Source organism: Microtus oregoni, unplaced genomic scaffold (assembly GCF_018167655.1).
Source record: "Microtus oregoni isolate MIOR12 unplaced genomic scaffold, Mior012 000005F_ref0000423, whole genome shotgun sequence".
Taxonomy (NCBI): domain Eukaryota; kingdom Metazoa; phylum Chordata; class Mammalia; order Rodentia; family Cricetidae; genus Microtus; species Microtus oregoni.
The window spans coordinates 27,290,456-27,307,053 of NW_024543064.1; the positions used below are offsets into that span (position 1 = coordinate 27,290,456).

At 52.5% G+C, this 16,598-nt stretch overlaps 1 protein-coding gene across 1 annotated transcript in view; it reads right to left on the reverse strand.

Annotated features, from left to right (window-relative positions):
* Positions 1-16,205, reverse strand: part of Grik3 (glutamate ionotropic receptor kainate type subunit 3) — a 223,454-nt gene extending 207,249 nt beyond the window's left edge. The window contains exon 1 of the mRNA XM_041651618.1: positions 15,676-16,205. Coding sequence (XP_041507552.1) covers positions 15,676-15,790 — 115 coding nt within the window. The 5' untranslated portion in view covers positions 15,791-16,205. The remainder of the gene's footprint in view (positions 1-15,675) is intronic.
* Between the last annotated feature and the right edge of the window lie 393 nt (positions 16,206-16,598).

Genomic DNA, 16,598 nt, shown 5'->3' on the forward strand with positions numbered 1-16,598 from the left:
CACCTTGAGCTTGGCCTCCATGGGGTTTGCAGAAGCTGGAGCTGGCAGAGCCTTGGCCTTTTCAAGAACTTGGAAAACCTGGGTGTCCTCATCAGCCTTAGGCGTACAGCTGGGCAGACTGCGAATTTCCCAGGGAGAGAATCCCAGGCTGCTCTGTGACGTCAGAAGCCAAGCTGTGTGTGTCTTCATTACAGGAAGCCCACTACCCCCATGAGACAGTTTACTGACTCTTCAAATAGCACGAGAAATAAGAAGGCTAGTACTGGCTGGCACTCACCTGTCTCAGTCCTGCAGGGACCTCTCAGGCCAGGCCTGCTTCCCACTTACTATAGACCCGAGACTTTTTTTTAAAATTACACGTGCCATGCATATGCGGAGGTCAGAAGATGATTTGTGGGTGTCAGTTCTCTCTGGCCACCATGTGGGTCCTGGGGGTTAAACTCGGGTAGACTTGGTGACAAAGGCCTTTACTGGTTGAACCATCTCACCAGCCTGAAGCTAGAGATTTACAGACAGTCACTCTTGCCTTCATGTCTTCAAGTTCCTGTCCTTTTCATATGTGTCTCTCTCTGTGTATGTATGAGTGTGTGTTCATGGAAGTGTGCATGTGTGTGAAACTGCACATTCACACGTGTGTGTGCAGGCGCACACGCACAAATGCATGTGTGTGGAAGATCAGAGAACACAGATTTCTGGGGTCATCCTTAGGAAGATCATTGCCTGCTTGGAGACGGGTTTTTTTCCAGGGTCTCTCGCTGTACTGGAACTCCTTAAGGAAAATAGGTTGCCTGGCCAGTGCATTCAGTGACTCCCGTCTCCACTTTCTCAGCCCTGGTATGTTCATACGGGGTTCTGGGAATCAAGCTCAGGTCCTCGTGCTTGCCAGGCAAACATTTTATCAGCTGCTCCATCCACCTCCTCAGGTACTCAGTCTCCAAAGCTGTGTAATGGGGGCATCGTGCACTGTGCCCATTCCCCTGGGGTGGCAGAGATTGGTGAGAAGAAAGCACTACCTGTTAGCTGGAAGGAGTCTATAGGAGGCTTAGTCCTTCCTCCCAAGGCTCTCTGTCCAGTCTCAGCTGCAAAACAACTCACAGGGAAACCTGCCCTTTGCCTGATGAGCCAGGCTGTTAGACCGCTGGCCCTCCCCAGCCCCAGGGAGATTGATGCTTGAACTGACGGATCACTCCAATGTATTAGGTAGATAAAGAAATTGATTATTCCATAAATCATTGTCTCCATGAAAAAAGGCCCAATTTTTTAAAAAAGAAAATATTATAAATCTGTCCAAAGCCCTGTGAGGGAAAGAGTGTAGTCATTTTAGTTTAATTGTCTGAGAGCTTCTTTGCCGCAGCCCCAGAAGGAGAAGCCCTGGAAACGAATGAGCCTCGAGCTAGAGGTCTCTATGCCCTAAGGAGAGGCGGAGAGGCGGGTCATGCTCCGGAACTGAGAGCTTTACCCTGAAGCAGCAGGAAGAATCTGGACTAGCTGGAAATAAAGGAGAATCACATCTCTTAGACACTCAGAAAGTGCATTCTGGGGGCTGGAGAGACAGCTCAGTGGGCAAAATGTTTGTGGCACAGCATGAAGACCCGAGTTCAGCTTCCCAGCACCTCTGCAAAAGCCAGACATGGCTGCGAACATCTGTAACTCCAATGCTGGAGGGTAGAGACAAGCAAATCCCAAGGTTCTGCTGGCCAGCCAGTCTAGCCAAACTGTGCACTCCGGGTTCAGTGAGGGACCTTATGCAAAACCTAATGTGGAGGAGTAACTGAAGCTACCCAAGCACTCTTGCATGGGTCACCCATGCATGTGCCTGAGCGCTCTCTCTCTCTCTCTCTCTCTCTCTCTCTCTCTCTCTCTCTCTTCCTACCTAAAAAAGTTAGAAGGAATTTCTGTCTAAAGGCAGAACCAAAATGAACCCTGGAGGAGAAGGTAAAGCATGACCGTTCCTGGGAGAAAACAAACTGAAACATTTGTCTGGTAGAGGAAAGGTACGCCAGGAGGGCAGAAGAGTGGTTGGAGATGGGCGTCCCTCCCATGCCTGTGGTGTGTTATGGGTGCAGCTCAGCTCTGAGCATCTCTGAACTCCGTTACTTCACCCCAGGATGCAGGAAAACAAGGATGCTCCAAGCACAGGGCTGGACACACCTCAGTGTGAGGGACCCTGGTGTTATCACTACCTGGATCTACAGGGAGGACCCTGAGAAGCTCCCTAGTTCAGAATGCAGCTGCACCCCGCCCCTGCGGTTCCGGGTCCTGTGTACTCTGAGACACAGAGTGGGCACTCCACTAATGTTTGCTGAATCAATGAGTCAGCCCAGAATCCACGTGAAAAAGACAGGAAATAAACACAAAATTACAAACAGCGTAAAAATAGCCACATTTCCAAAGCAGCTTTTCTTCTGCTTCTGCTTTCTTATGGGAAGAAAAAAATTCCCCAATCCCTTCATGCTGACATGTCTCAAACCAGGGCCTCAAAATCAGCTCTAATTAAAGCTGCCACAGCCCACTCTCCCACTGCACGTTCTAGGTCTTGCTACCTGCTGTAAGCTTCTGGAACCATCTTTCTTCTGAAGTCCTAAGAGCCCAAATGGCAATTCTTCAGTTGTTTTGACATGTGTGGCTGTCTTTGTCTCCTTGGTTTTTGATGCAAGTACTCCCAGCCAATTCTCAGTCCCCTGGTGATGGACAAAAGCTACCCCATCCTCTGACCTCTGAGACATGTGACCCTCTCTCCTGACTGGATCTTCCTGTCTCGGAGATGCCTCTGTCCCCCTCCCACCCCCATCACTAGGCTTCTCTGACACATCCAGGTGACAACGCACCTGGAGCCGGAGCCGGGGCTCTTTGAGGGAACACCACAAAGCTGTGACACATTGGTTTCCCATCACCTGAATGAATAGTAATTTTATTTATTAGCAGAAAATAAGGTTCTATTACAGGTGTACAGGGCTCCACAGCTCAGGAAACAATAACACAGAAAACACATTTAAGAAATCACATTTAGCGGGATGAAACTGCATTACGGAAGCCCACTTAGCAAATGCAATGTGAAAGATGACGCTGGCAGGCCAAGCAGAGACTCATGGTTATCAGGTGTGTTATCTGACAGGCGAATGCTCATGCATTTTGTCATCTGCTACCGCTCCCTAGCAGACAAGCCGTACACGGCACCGAAGATTTAAGAACAGTTTATGTGGAAGGGAAGAAAAGGGAGAAATTCTACCCAGAGGCTTCCCCTTCCTTAACCATGTGTTACTTGACTCAAATGAAATTCCTGGTGTTTCTTCACCAACTGTGGGCTTCTTAGAGACTGCTTCCCTGTATGTGACTACCAGAGCCCTCGGGGACCTATACTGGAAGGCAGAACACCTGTTTAGTGTGACCTTAGCCACACCAGGACTAGAAAGAAGAGTCACAGAGCAAGCAAAACAGCCGGTCCTAGCCCAGAAACTGGCTGCTCTCCGTGGTGCTGAGCATGGTGGCAACTCCAGGGCAACCACCCACGCCCACCCCCGCCTCTGAGCCAGCAGGGTTATTATCTGGGAGCTTTTATAAACACATACAGACGCAATCTGCATTCTCTCTCTGTGGAAAGATATTTCAGAGGCGTTTTTTCCACACTGGACAACTCTCGTCCGTGTAGATCTCTAAAGACTGCTCGTCTAGTCAAGCAGAGCTGCTTGTGCCAGTAGCCAGAGCTACTCACGTAGCTGATGCAGGGGGATCACATGAACTCAGGAGTTCAGGACCAGCCTGGGTAACAGGCTGAAATCCTGTCTCTAGTAATAAAAAAAAAAAAACCTATAAAGTTCAAAGTGATGTGTGTGTGCACACATGCGTGCACGTGTGTATGAGCACGTGCTCGTGCATGTGTTAAGAGATCAGGGCCAGAAGTCCATGCTTTAGCTTCATTTTCCCCTATGGCTCACCAAAAAACATAGAACCGGTCATTTTTCTTGTGACCTCAGTATCCTGTAACAAATGAGAGCGATACCCATAAGGTCCCCAACACTGGCGATGGCCACACTGGTGCCCTGGTTCGTCTATGGACTCTGATAACATCGAACACTATGACCTGGTCTCCTCCCACATGAGAAAGGATCTCCCCGATTCCGGAGAAAAACCCAGGCTCTACTTCTCTTATAATAAGTCAGGGACTCAATCTTCCTGTTAGAGGCTCCCCCAAGCCTCCCTCCCCAGGGATCAGCTGTAATTCAGTTTAACCTGAGAGTTCCCCCATATTTTATTTACTGATTCGATGTTACGAGACAAGCAAAATAGATGGCTGTCACCTCTATTAAACTGGAGTAAAAATGGCCTTGTCAGCAACAGGCTCTTGCTGCTCATGAAGTGTCACCTGATTTCCTCCAAAAGGACATGAGGAAATGGAAGTACCTGGCTTCAGTAGGGGGCTGTCCCCCTCTGCTATGTCCCTAAGGGCATGGCGAGGGCTACTTCACGATCTCATATCACTCTCAGTTATACTACAGAGGTAGACAGGCCGTACAGATACTTGGGAAGTGTGAGGACCACAGTCCTCAGTTTCCCCAGGAACCCAAAGGGAAGGCTGCTGTCACTCATCCGGCTTTGGACAAAGAACAGCTACCAAGCCCCAACCTGGTCATCTAGCTCGACAGAATCAATGCTCCTTGAAGCATCTCTGGCAAGTATATAGCACATGCACACGCATACATGCACTTCGAGCACCCAGACGGGATGTGCAGATCTCCACGTCACACCTCAGCTGTCATGTCAATCCGCTATCTACACTGCCCAGCAGGATCCAGACAGGTGGCAAAGAGAGGAAGAAGGGGTAGCCGATCTATGACTGGAGGAGGCGCAAATGGCTCAGCCACAGCTCTTGTTAAGGACCACGTGGAACAAGTTCACATCCTTAGAGCAGTCTCCAAGAGAACATCAGAAATGTTGAGGAACAAGGGACAAGGAGAGGGTGAGGCCAGAAAAGCAGAAGGGTCATGACTGCATCCTCGGCCTCTTCAGGAAGGGGACAGCTGTGTCTCTCAGGAGGAGAGCTATCAAGATATGAAGCAAGAATGGAATGCCCTCTTGGGGACTTGGAAAGGAAGGGCTCACTGCCCCCACCACTCCAGTGTAACCCAGTAGATTAGATGGGAAAGGTCTTGGCAAAGAAGAGGCCTTCTGTGTGTTGGGAGACTACCAGAGGCCTTGACTTCAGAGAAAAATGCAGGTTCAGAAAATCTTCATGGATGAGACAGAAAAAGTGCTGAACTGAATGGCAGGGCAGTTAGGTGACCTTCTGTCCATATGACCATAGTCATGGATATATTTGTTTGATTGGCAAGTGTCTACTCATTGTCGATGATGAGTCAAGCACAGACTGTGCAGGACACAGAGTCCAGCAGAGGGCAAGCACAGCGAGCTCCATGCTGTCCCCGTGTTTATTGCTACGGTGACTAAGAACAATACACTGAGCATTATACCCAGGGCAGGGAAGGGGGCTGTGAAGATGTGGAGATCAGAAACGCTTCCTGGAGGAGAAGATGTATTTGCTGAGAAGTGAGTATGAGCAGTTGTCCAGACAGAAAAGCAGGGCAGAAGTCAGGGGTGAGAGTGGAGAAGCAGAGCCTTCAGGAGGCCTTAAACATTTGGTAGAGAAGAACAGAAGATGGGAGAAGATGATGGGCTGAGCCTGAGTCCAGAGACCATGGCCGCTGCCACGGAGAATGCAGAGGCCTAAAGACTGAGGCGACTTAGGGTGGGAGAATCCAAGGTCATGTGATGAATCTAGCAGGTACTGACATCGGCCATGTCCTGTATCAAAACAGACATGGCTGTAAGAAAGACCTGTCCAGCCCAGGCTCTGATGGTACGAGGCATGCTAGACAAATATAACAGGCAGTCCCCAAAGCTTTGCTGCTGAACAGGGCTTCCCAGCTCCAGGCCATAGCCACTTCATCTCTACAGTCCCCAGGAAGGAAACCACAGAGGAAGGGAATGGTGACATTCATACCCACTTTCTGAGATGGAACTGTGGCAACAGGCCTAGGTGGTCCACCGACCGTGAACAAGAAAAAGAAAATACTACCCAAAGATGCAATGACTGAACTCCCTGGAGATACGCGACAGGCCCTGCCTTGAGGTGTTGAATGTCACTGTCACCAAGAGGATGAGAGAAGTTATAGGCTGGCAGTGACTCTTGTGGCAAAGACCTCAGAAACTGGGTGGTGGTGGCACACGCCTTTAATTCCAGCACTCTGGAGGCAGAGATAGCTGTATCTCTGAGTTTGTGGCCAGCCTGGGCTACATAGTAAGTTCTAGGCCAGCCAAGGATACATGGTGAAACATTGTATCAAAAGAAACAAACAAACAAAAAAGACTTCATATCTTAGGATACCACCAGCTTGGCACAGCTCAATAAAGAGAAATAGCTTTTTAAGTGCAAAATGTAACCAGGGGTTGCCTTATTAGAGACCAAGGCTAAGATCCAGGAAGATGGAGCCTTACCAGTTTCAATAAATAAGCAGTATCAAGAAGGCAAGGTGCTCGTGGAGCTGGGCATCTTTGGAACGAAGGAAATCCTTTATATTTGTCAGGGTAGGGAAGTGGGCCCACCTGGACCAGTGTCCAGGTGATCTAACAGCAAGAGCAATGGGGAGCAGCTACACAGAGTGCTCACATAGGGAATTCTAAGTGCTTCCTATGCGTTAACTCGCCCAATCTTCACCAAACGCCAGGAGACAGATATGATCACTATGAGTAGCATTTCGAGATAGGTAACTGCTCAAGACTGCACAAATGGGAAGTTACAAAGACAGGCTTTGAAGTTAGTGTGTTGGAGTCCAGAACCTGCAAACTTATCCACAGTGCTCAATAAAAAAAAAAAAACAAAAAAACAACGTTTTATGTTTCTCACCCACCCCACCCCACCTTATGCCAAGCCTGCTGGTTCTCACAAAATATCTTGAGAAGAAAGCTACTGGTTCCGATTCCACAGGTGAGGGAATCTACACCGTGAGAAGTGATTTATCCAAATTCACATAGCCAGGAAGGAAGGGATTTTAAGCTCAGATAGCTGGATGCTAGAGTTCACATTCCCAAGATAGGAGTCCTATTGGCTTCTTAGAACTGCCAGCAGATGTATTTTTCCCTTCCAAGTTGGGTATCTGCAGCCAACACTGAACTAAAGAAGGGGTGGGACCTAAAAGCTGCAAGCTCCCTAGACTGGTGCTACTTAGCTAGAGGCTGGCTACAGGGAGATAGATCCTCCACCATGTTGTAACAATGGTCTCTCAAAAGGTGGCACCCAAAGTGGATATGATAGCTCTCTATCATCCTAGCACTCCAGAGACTGACGCAAAAGGATGGCAGAGAATTTGACTGCTGCCTGGGCTGCAAAGTGAGACACTGACTCAAAGCAAGTAAGCAAGCAAACAAGCAAACAAAGGAAGTGGGGAGAGGGGAGGGGAGGAAGGAAGGAAGGAGGCCAGCAGCGCTCACTTTATCAGGGAACCCTTAACAAATGCAAACCCATAAGCTTCACCCTAGATTAACTGAGTTGCAACCCTCTGGAGCTTGGGTCCTGGCAGTAAGTATCTGAAGGAGTTTTCCATGATTCTGAGGAACGCTAATATTGGAGAACCAGGACCCCAGCATGACTCCTGGAGTTCTCTGCAGCCTGAATTCTGTGATTCTTCACTGAAGACAGGAAGTAAGATGCCTGGAGCCCTGGGAAGTCCTTGGCTTCCCGCTCCCGCTTTTCCGCCCAATTGGGCAGCTCTTTGGAATAGCGCATTCAGTTCTGCAAAGCAGAGGCAGGGAGGCTTTGCAGAGTTCCCTGGCGTTGCCATATTTAAAGAGCTTGTTCCTGCAGCTTTTTTTCTGAGAACTCTATAAAACCCCTTCCACCAGCAGCCTGTCTGCATCGCCTCTTGAATAGCAGGAGGCTTAATTGTCTCCTATGGACTGGAACCCTCTTGACAACAAACAGGAATCTTCGCTCCTTTTCTCAGTCTGCAGTCCTACACCACCACTGAGCACAGCACCAAAGGATCTGGAGTGGAGGTTCAACACTCCCCCCATTCCCACCCGGTTCATTATCTCCAATCCTTGCATCACCACGGGGACAGCCAGGGGCTCCCCTCCCCAACTTTTGCAGGGGCTTTCATTACCTTGGCATCTCCCCCAAAGAGCCAGCAATCTCTGTCCCTCTGACCTAGCCACAGACCATCCCCACTGACCTGTCCAATAAACAAACATTGAACACTCTATTCAAGAAGGGTGGGCTAACCAGAATTCCCCAGACGACTTCCTCAAGAGCATCCCACTCCCATCCCCTGAGTCTTCCCAGCTCTGAACACGTGCTTTTAAAAAGCATTTCAATTAAATGCTGCAAATGCAAATGCAACGCCCCAGGCTGCAGGTGTGTGATAAATAATGGTCCAGGAGTGTCCTAGGAAGGGCACCTCTCTTGATCTTGTAATTGGCACAGCGGTTTGGACTTGCCCATTCCACATTACGGTACGCTGGCATGTGTGAAACGAGCAAATGCCACATGGAGAGCCACACGGAGCATGAGCGGCAGAGTAAAACACAAAGCACGGAGCACAAGCTTCAGAGCCCCGTCTGACGGCAGAAACACAGCCTTCATCCCGGGGAACCCTTCCTTCTACTTCTCGGTTATTAAACGTTAGGCGCCGTACAAAGAGCTTCACACACTCTATCGCCTTTAATCCACAAGGCGTCCCTGGGAAGGCAGCCCTATAAGGCTCAACTATATGAAGTGTTTGTGGGTCAAAAACAACAGACCAAGAAGCTCACTAAATGCTACCGTTTCTCTCCTGGCCAAAGAAGAGATAGAAGTTCGGAGGGGAAGTGACTCACCAGAGGTCATGAAGCAAGCACACATGAGGAGGCTCACACTGAAATGACAGTCAACCATGTCTCATCAAACCCAGTCACATCATTAGTTAGAGGTGCCAAGAAAGGAAAAAAAAATGGTAAGTAAGCACAGACACAGCACGTGATGCCCATGCTGGCGTCTATGTGAAAACATAAAGGAAAAAGCCTAGCTTAACATCCATAAAATACATCCTTAGGAAACATCCATTTGGGTATGATTGGGAAAGATGGCTGTGGGCAACCTTGGGCAGACCCTTGTCTAAAGCAGGAGGCAGGGTCGCAAGCATTAGAGAAAACCAAGATCCATCCCAAGCCTAACCACAGTCAAGGTCAACAACACCCGCAAACAAGGTGTAAAGGTCAAGGGAAGCAGATGCAGGAACTTGCGCAGTAAATGAGCTCTGAGGAGAAGGAAATGCCAGCAGGAGGGGAGGCAGGTAGAGGAGAGGCAGCCCGTACTCCAGAGGCAATTCCAAAGAGAGGGACAAAGTCAGGTGGGGGAAGGGTGCAGGCACAGTAGGCTTTGAGGCCTAGCTGCTGTAAAAATGTGTTAAAAGGGGAAGAAAAGCAAAAATCAAACAGCCTGTTGGCCTCACCTCCAGCTCCCTGGCCCCTCCCCCAGCCTCACCCCTCCAAGCCCCATTGGTTAGAGCTGTGTCTCACAGTTCTGCCTCTTGAAATCCAAAAACTATAAAAACCAGAAGCTCACCCAGATGGGCAGAGCCTGGATTTAAGGAGGCACTCACCACTGCATCATCGAGGTAAGCTCAAGGTCCTCATCTTTTGAAAGCTTCCTTAAATCCTGACACCCTGGGAGTTTCAACCCCGGCCCAGTCTCTGAAAGGTCTTTGACTACCAGAATAACAGCAAAGCACTAATGTTGGTCTTTGGAGCCACTTAAGCTTTTTTTGGAAAGACATCACAACTATCTGACTCTGGGAGACCCGCATTTTATATCTCCCCGCTCTGCAGACAGGGAAACTGGACAATATACGACATGCCGACCCCTCCGTCCAAGCCAGTCCTAAATGTGTCCCTGCTGCAGTGAGCAAGGGAGACAGCTCCATTTACTAGCGGAGTGGCAGCTGCTGACAGCAACCGCCATGCCCTGTACGCTGCCCATCAGACCCGCTTCCAAACCAGATAGACTCCATTTAGAAGAGAGGCATGTGATTCTTGCTTAAAAATAGAGCGACATAAAAACTATCGGTAGCCTGCAAAGGATGATGGGGAGCAGAGGGAACGAGACCAGGGTAGGAAAAGGGCGGCGAGACAGGGAAGAAAGAACAAAGAAAAGCCCACCCACCACATAGCTTCTTTTGCCAGCTCAAGGGTGATGGAGAACGGAGGTGAGATACACACAGGGCCCTTGCGGCTCAAAGCTTTGACAGTATCTTTGAGGATATCCTGCGAAACTCCAAGCAGAGGGGTTTCTGTGGGTAGACTGGCCTCTCCCATGGAAGAATCCAGCCTTTCTCTGCGGCTTGAACTAAAGCCCTGGACCATCAAGAAGCCAAGGCTAGGTGGGGTACAGAAAAAAACATAGGAGTGTGTGTCTTCCTGGATATCCACCCCTTTCCACAGAAGGAAGCAATCTACCCTATGGCTAATCAGCAAGGCCAGCCTGACGCTACACATGAGCCCTGACGGGACTAAACCGTGGTGCAAAACCATCCTGGACCAGGGAGAGCCCTAGAACCACCCTGCAAGGCCTTCCTTGCTCAGCTTCCAGAACCATGGGCGTGAAACCTGCATTTTGCCCCTTTATAGATTGCTGTGATCTTCAAACTACATAGCCAGCTCCAAGCACCAGATCTGGAAGCAGACTGCAGTTCAAATCCTGGGTCTACCAAGCACTAGCATGGGCTCCTGGGAAAGTGAGTTCCCCTCGCTTAGTTCCTTTGTCTGCAAAAAAAAAATAAAACGGGGGGGGGCACCAGCAACACTGTAGATGCTCAATCAGATAATGGAGAAAAATGCGGCAGCTACATTTATTGAACACTTACTATCTCTCTGCTACTTGTCATTGTTTGGAAAGTGTTCCAAACAGCCTGGCAGCTATTAAGTGCCCAATAAACTATGGCCATGGTATTGCTGGTGTTTTATTATTTTGATTATGCTCCAGACTCAGTAGGGGCCCCAGGCAGGAGACTCGGGTGGCCATCTGAGCACAGACACACTGCCCTCTGGTGCTGCTGCCGAGGAATCAGCACAGGGAAGAAAAGCGCTCCAGGAAGCAAGGCCAAGGTGCCAGCTCTTGTCTGACCTTCTGGGGGACTCTACCTATTCGGGGCTCCTATCCCACCACTTTAGCCTGTGGAGGATATGCCGGGGGCTGCTGGCTGCAGGCTCTAGAGGAGGGCCTTATTCTTGGACGTCAGTCCTCTCTGTTGCCAGACAGGGCCTGGAGACCTCTATCCCCTACCCACTTGCCTCTAGAAGGTCCTGAGGAAGGATGATAGGGCTCAGGCTGCAGCTGCAGGAGGGGGAAGGGGTGGCCGACTGTGAGAGGGTGGGGAGGCCTTGCCTCAGTGCATTAGAGACAGACCTAGCTAAGAAGCATGATTCTCGCCCTCCAAGACTACCGGAAGCCTGCAGCCTTCCTTCCATAGGCCTTGCCTGCTGAGCGAGGAAGGGTAGCTCTAACACCTACAGGCTCACCTGGGCCTTCTGTCTCTGCAGGGTACTCTACTTCCCAGTGCTAGAACAAGGTGCCTGGGTGGACATGGGGGCTCCCAGGGAGGGAGTCATGGAGGATGCTGAAGGGAGCCAAGCACTCCTGCATTTCTGTAGGGGTTCAGAACAGAGATCAACCTCTTTAAAACAGCACTATTGGGCAAGACTTCTAAACTCAAGCCATCAGGCGCAGCCACAGGGGGATGCCCATGACCTCGGAAAAGCTTAAACAGGCCTGGCCACCCCACCCCACATCCTAAAAGCCTCAGGTCATCCGGCCGGCCTTCAAAAGACAGCTCAACGCAGTGGGAGCATCGAGGAGAAATTAAACTCCAGCTGGAGAAAGGAGGAAGCCGGAGCTGACAGGAGCAGCTGGGCTGAAAAGTGAGCAGGAATTCCTCAAGTTAATGCTTTCTAAGGCCCCTCGGGCCACTCCCAGGTTTTGTCTGAAGCTATTTACTTCTGGGGGAGGAAACCCTATTGATCTTCATTCAGCGGCTGTCTGTTCCTACAAGGCGCAAAGTCTCCGCACGTCGCCAGTCAGGAGAATCCCTCATTGTTTTACATGCGGTGACTCTCAAACTCAAGGGGCGAGTGTTCAGGACAATTTGGACGGATCTGATCAGAGGAGTGGCATGTGGCAGAGGGGTTTTATTCCCCTGAGAAGGGTGGATGGATCCCTGTACATTCAGAAACGGCTTAGCGCTGCCCTGTCTGTGGACGCTCCAAGAACGCAGAGCTAGGTGTGCCCTTCCCTCCCATCCCGCCCCCCCCCACTCCTGCTTTATGTCACTGCAGTCATTTGGCTTTGAACTTCCCCAGTGGCTGGCCATAGTTCACTACCAGCCACCAGGCTCCTTGTCACAAGGAAGACTCGCCAGGTTTCCCCAGCTGCTGCCACCACCGCCGGGTTCCCTTTTCAAATTCCAAGCAGCCCTGGATCCTATAGTATATCTGTAGTCCTAGGGAAGATATAACCAGGAACCCTACAAGGACGATAACCATTTCCTGCTGGCCTGTTCTAAAGGGAACTTGACACCACCATTTATGTCCATCACATGTGTCCATCTGGGGAAACTGAGCAGCCGAGTCGGAAAAATAGGATTGTATCAAAGTGATCCAGTTCACTAGGAGCAAAAAGAACAGAAAATCCAAGTCTCTAGCTTCTAGGTCTGTCACCTTCCTCTTCAACTTCTAGGTTATGAACCTGTAAATCCAAGTCCCCACAGAAGGTCACTAAGCTCACTAGGCTGAGAAGACCCTGCATTTAACTGCCTATCCTAAGTTAAGACCAGGATCCATTCAAACAACAATAACGATGACAACAACAATAATAAAACGCAGACCAATCTGCCTCACAAACCTTCAATGGCAGCCCTTGATAATCACATACAGAATACATCTTCCACATATTCATATAAAATAATCAATGATCATTTTCCCCCCGCAGACTACAATCCAATTACTCTCTCTCCCTCACTTTCTCTCCCTCACTCTCCTTTGTTACTCGCAAACCATCCAAGCAATCAATGCCTTGACCTCTTCCTCTGATAGACACAATTACAAAAAGACAGAGCAATGCAATTCATCTATTCAAGACGGATTGTTTGAACACTCAGTCACACTGCTGAGCTATCCATCTCCTTGTCTAAGAAGGAATTTCAGCCCCCAAAAGAGGCACAAAGAGAAGGGGCGGGTACCATACTCCCCAGGCCAGAGAGCCCATCTTGCACCTGCAGGTAAACCGTCTCTAGTCCCGCGTGCTCAGCGACGCCTGGCTGCTGGAGAAGGGATTCGGGCTCCAAGCTCCAGTAGTTCTGGCAGAAGCACCCAGCATGCTTCAGAGGAGGCCAATTTCCAGGGCCTCAATCCCTGCAACCCCAGCCAAGAGGCCTCAGATCCCAGAGATGGGAAATGAGAGATGGCATCCAGTCTAGCCAAGGCAGGATCTTTGGGTTGCAGTCTGCTTCCCCCACCCCAGTCTCCAGTGCCCTGACTCCAGCTGGGGTTCAACCTCAAACTCCGGAAGAACAGAAGCTCAGTTCCCAGGGTAGCTCCAAAGAATCCCCGCAAGCCTCAGAGCCTTCCCATCCTCCACCCAAAGCTGGCCCTGCTCCAGCAGTCACGTTTGGCATCAGTACAGCACCCCAGTCCTCGGGCTTGGAATCAAATAGGGAAGGGTTCTTGGATATAAATGGCCTGGGCCGACACGCTAATTAATCCTGGGGCTTAATATGAAGAAGATTAGAAGGGGGGGAGGCTCTGCCATCCTTAATTGCGCTATTACACTGTGGCCCAAGAAAGGGCCACAGGTTTGGAACGTGCTTCCCTTCAGGGCAATGAGGAGACCCCTGTACAGCTCTATGTACTGTCACAGCGACAAGGGCAGGTGAGAACCACGTACCCTGCCCATTTGTAGACCATACCTCTGAGGCCCTGTTCACCTGCACCTGTCTCCCTAGGCCTTCCATTCCTGACAGTGGGCTGGACACACACCCATCCCACTCTGTAGAGGGAAGACCAAGAAAGGCAGAACCTGCGACGCATATAAGAGGCGCACAGCACCCTTTGAGATTCCCTTTCTATCTCAAGGACACTCTACCATGAAGGTCCCCTAAAAATCACAAGAAATGAGAACAGAAATAAATAAAGCAGTGGCCCACTATTAAGGGACTAGTTGGAATGGTGTCCATGCCAGTACTGGGACAGGAATAGAGATAGAGAACATTTTTGGCTATTCTGGAGAAACCTAGGCTTCAAAGGGTTAAGCTTGACTGGGAGGACTGTCCCCAGGGTCCCCTCAGGTGCCTGGACTTCTCTGATTCCTGGTCCTCAGTCCTGGGCAGGCACTGGAAGACCTCAACGACTGTAGAGCTGACTGTTTTCCGAACCCATTCAGAAGCTGAGTTCAAGAGGACAGGGCTCTAGGGAGAGTAAGCGGGAGGGCTGCACCCTAGGAAAAACCTCAAGGAAAAACCAAGCCTGGCCGGAGTTTCCTGCATCTTCATCAAACCACTGGTCACCCCAAAGTCCGCTCTTGTAGGAGAAAAGTCGGCTCCCGGTGGAGAGCCCCGGAGGAGGAGGAGGAACTGGCCCTGGCTGGGTAGAACTGTGCACCAGATGTTGGTGCCTCGCGAACCCGGGCTGGCAAGGTCTCTGGCCCGACGCGGGCGCTGGGCCCGCGGTAACCGAGGCTCCTGGGTAGCCCATCCTGGCCCAGCCCCGCGGGTCAGCTGGCCAGGGACACACACCTGCTCCCGCCCAGCCCCGAGAACTGCCGCGCAGGGTGCCTCAGGCGGTCACAACAAAGTTAAAGCCCAGAGTAAGAAATCTGCGGAGGTGAGAGAAGCGGAGAAGCCAGAGCCCCAGAAAGCCGCGCGCAGATCGCCAGCCGCCGCCAGCTGCGGAGGGATTTCGGCTAACTTTAAAAGCCGCTCACATCTCTCGGCTGCCGTCTCCCGCAGCATTGGGCGGCCTCCTGCACTTCCATTCCTTAGCCTCGGTTACCCCTGGTAGAAAGAGGCCTGGGCCTGGGGCGGGGGGGTGGGGGGGAGGTGTTGGAGCGACGTGCAGGGGGCTTCCCCTCTTCTGCTCCGCTCCTTGGTCAGCCAGGAGCAAGGAGATCAGCTGCCCCCGTTCGGCGAATCCATCCCCTGCACTCCCTGCCCTCGTCCGTCCCCGAGCTCCGGAGAAGAGCCCATAGGGGGGCGACAAGGGGAGAGAAGTTATCGCCTTCCCCAGGGCTCCCACTCTGCACGGAAACCCGTCCCAGAACTCGGTCTGCGGCCATCCATGCTGACAGTCGCGACGAAATTCCCCCGAGGCACGGGGTTGGGACTGGAACCTTCGCCACACTCCACCGCGTCGCCTTCCCTGGAGCGTGCCTAGGGCCCCTTGCCCACAGCGGCCCGGTTGCCTCCTCCCCGTAAGTAAGGCCCGCGACCCGGGCTTTGGAACTTTGTCCTCTCCACCAAGAGCTCCCAGCAGACCTCAGAGCCCTGCAGCCTAGAGGGAGGTTGGGACAATCTCTCGGATCACGTTCAGAGCACCCCCACTCCAATTCCCGTCCCCACCCGAGCGCGCAGAGACCCCCGGCTCCAGGGGAGCCCTTACCGATCCGGATGACGTGGGGCATCCCGCGCGAGTCTGGGATCCAGAAGGCGCACACGAGGAGCCCGGCCCAGTATTCCCAAACCAGACTCCGGAGGCGCCGCCAGGGAGCGGTCATCGTTGGGCGCCACCGAGCGTGCCCGGGGCGCGGCCGTGGCGGGCTCCCTGGGGCGGCAGCTCTAGGCGCGGGCGAGCAGCAGCCCCCGAGGCGCCGCCTGGCCCAGCCGCCCGGCTCCCGAGCGCCTCTGCGAGTAGGGGGCGCCCCGCGGCGCTGCGCACATCTTACTGGGGGGCCGCCTCGCCGGCGCCCGCCCCGCCTCGGCTGCCGCCCACAGGCCGCCTGCGAGCAAGTGCTCCTGGGCTCCGCCCGGGCTCCGCTCGGACTAGGCTGCGGCGTCTCCGGTTCGTGTCGGCTCAGCTCCCGCGCGGGCTTCCCACCTGCCCCGGCTGCCGAGCGGGCTTGCACGCGTCTCCGGCCGCTCCTCCTCCAGCCGCCGCCGATGCTATCGCCCGGGCTCGCACAAAGCCCCGGAGTGGAGTTGCACGCGCGAACACACTCCCTCCCAGCCCCCTCCCCCGCGCCCTGCCTCCCGCCTCCCGCGCCGCCCGCCGCCTGCGCTCCCTCCGCGTACTCCCCCGCGCACACGCGCTTCCCACTCACACTCGCCCGGGCGCACACTCGCGCGCTCACACCTGCGCAGGGGGCGGGGAAGGGGACCCTGGACTGGATTTGGGAGGGGGGGGGGGACGCCCAGAGGATGGAGATTCTCCTCCGCAGCTCAGACGTCCCCATCTGCCCTGCCGCCCCCAGGGCAAGGCACGGAGCCGGGGAGCTAAGCGTGGAGCGGCAGATCTGGCACCGCGAGCCGGGAGACGGCGACAGCCCAGCGGCCCTACCAGCTGGAGGAAAAGCGCCCGCCGGGAGC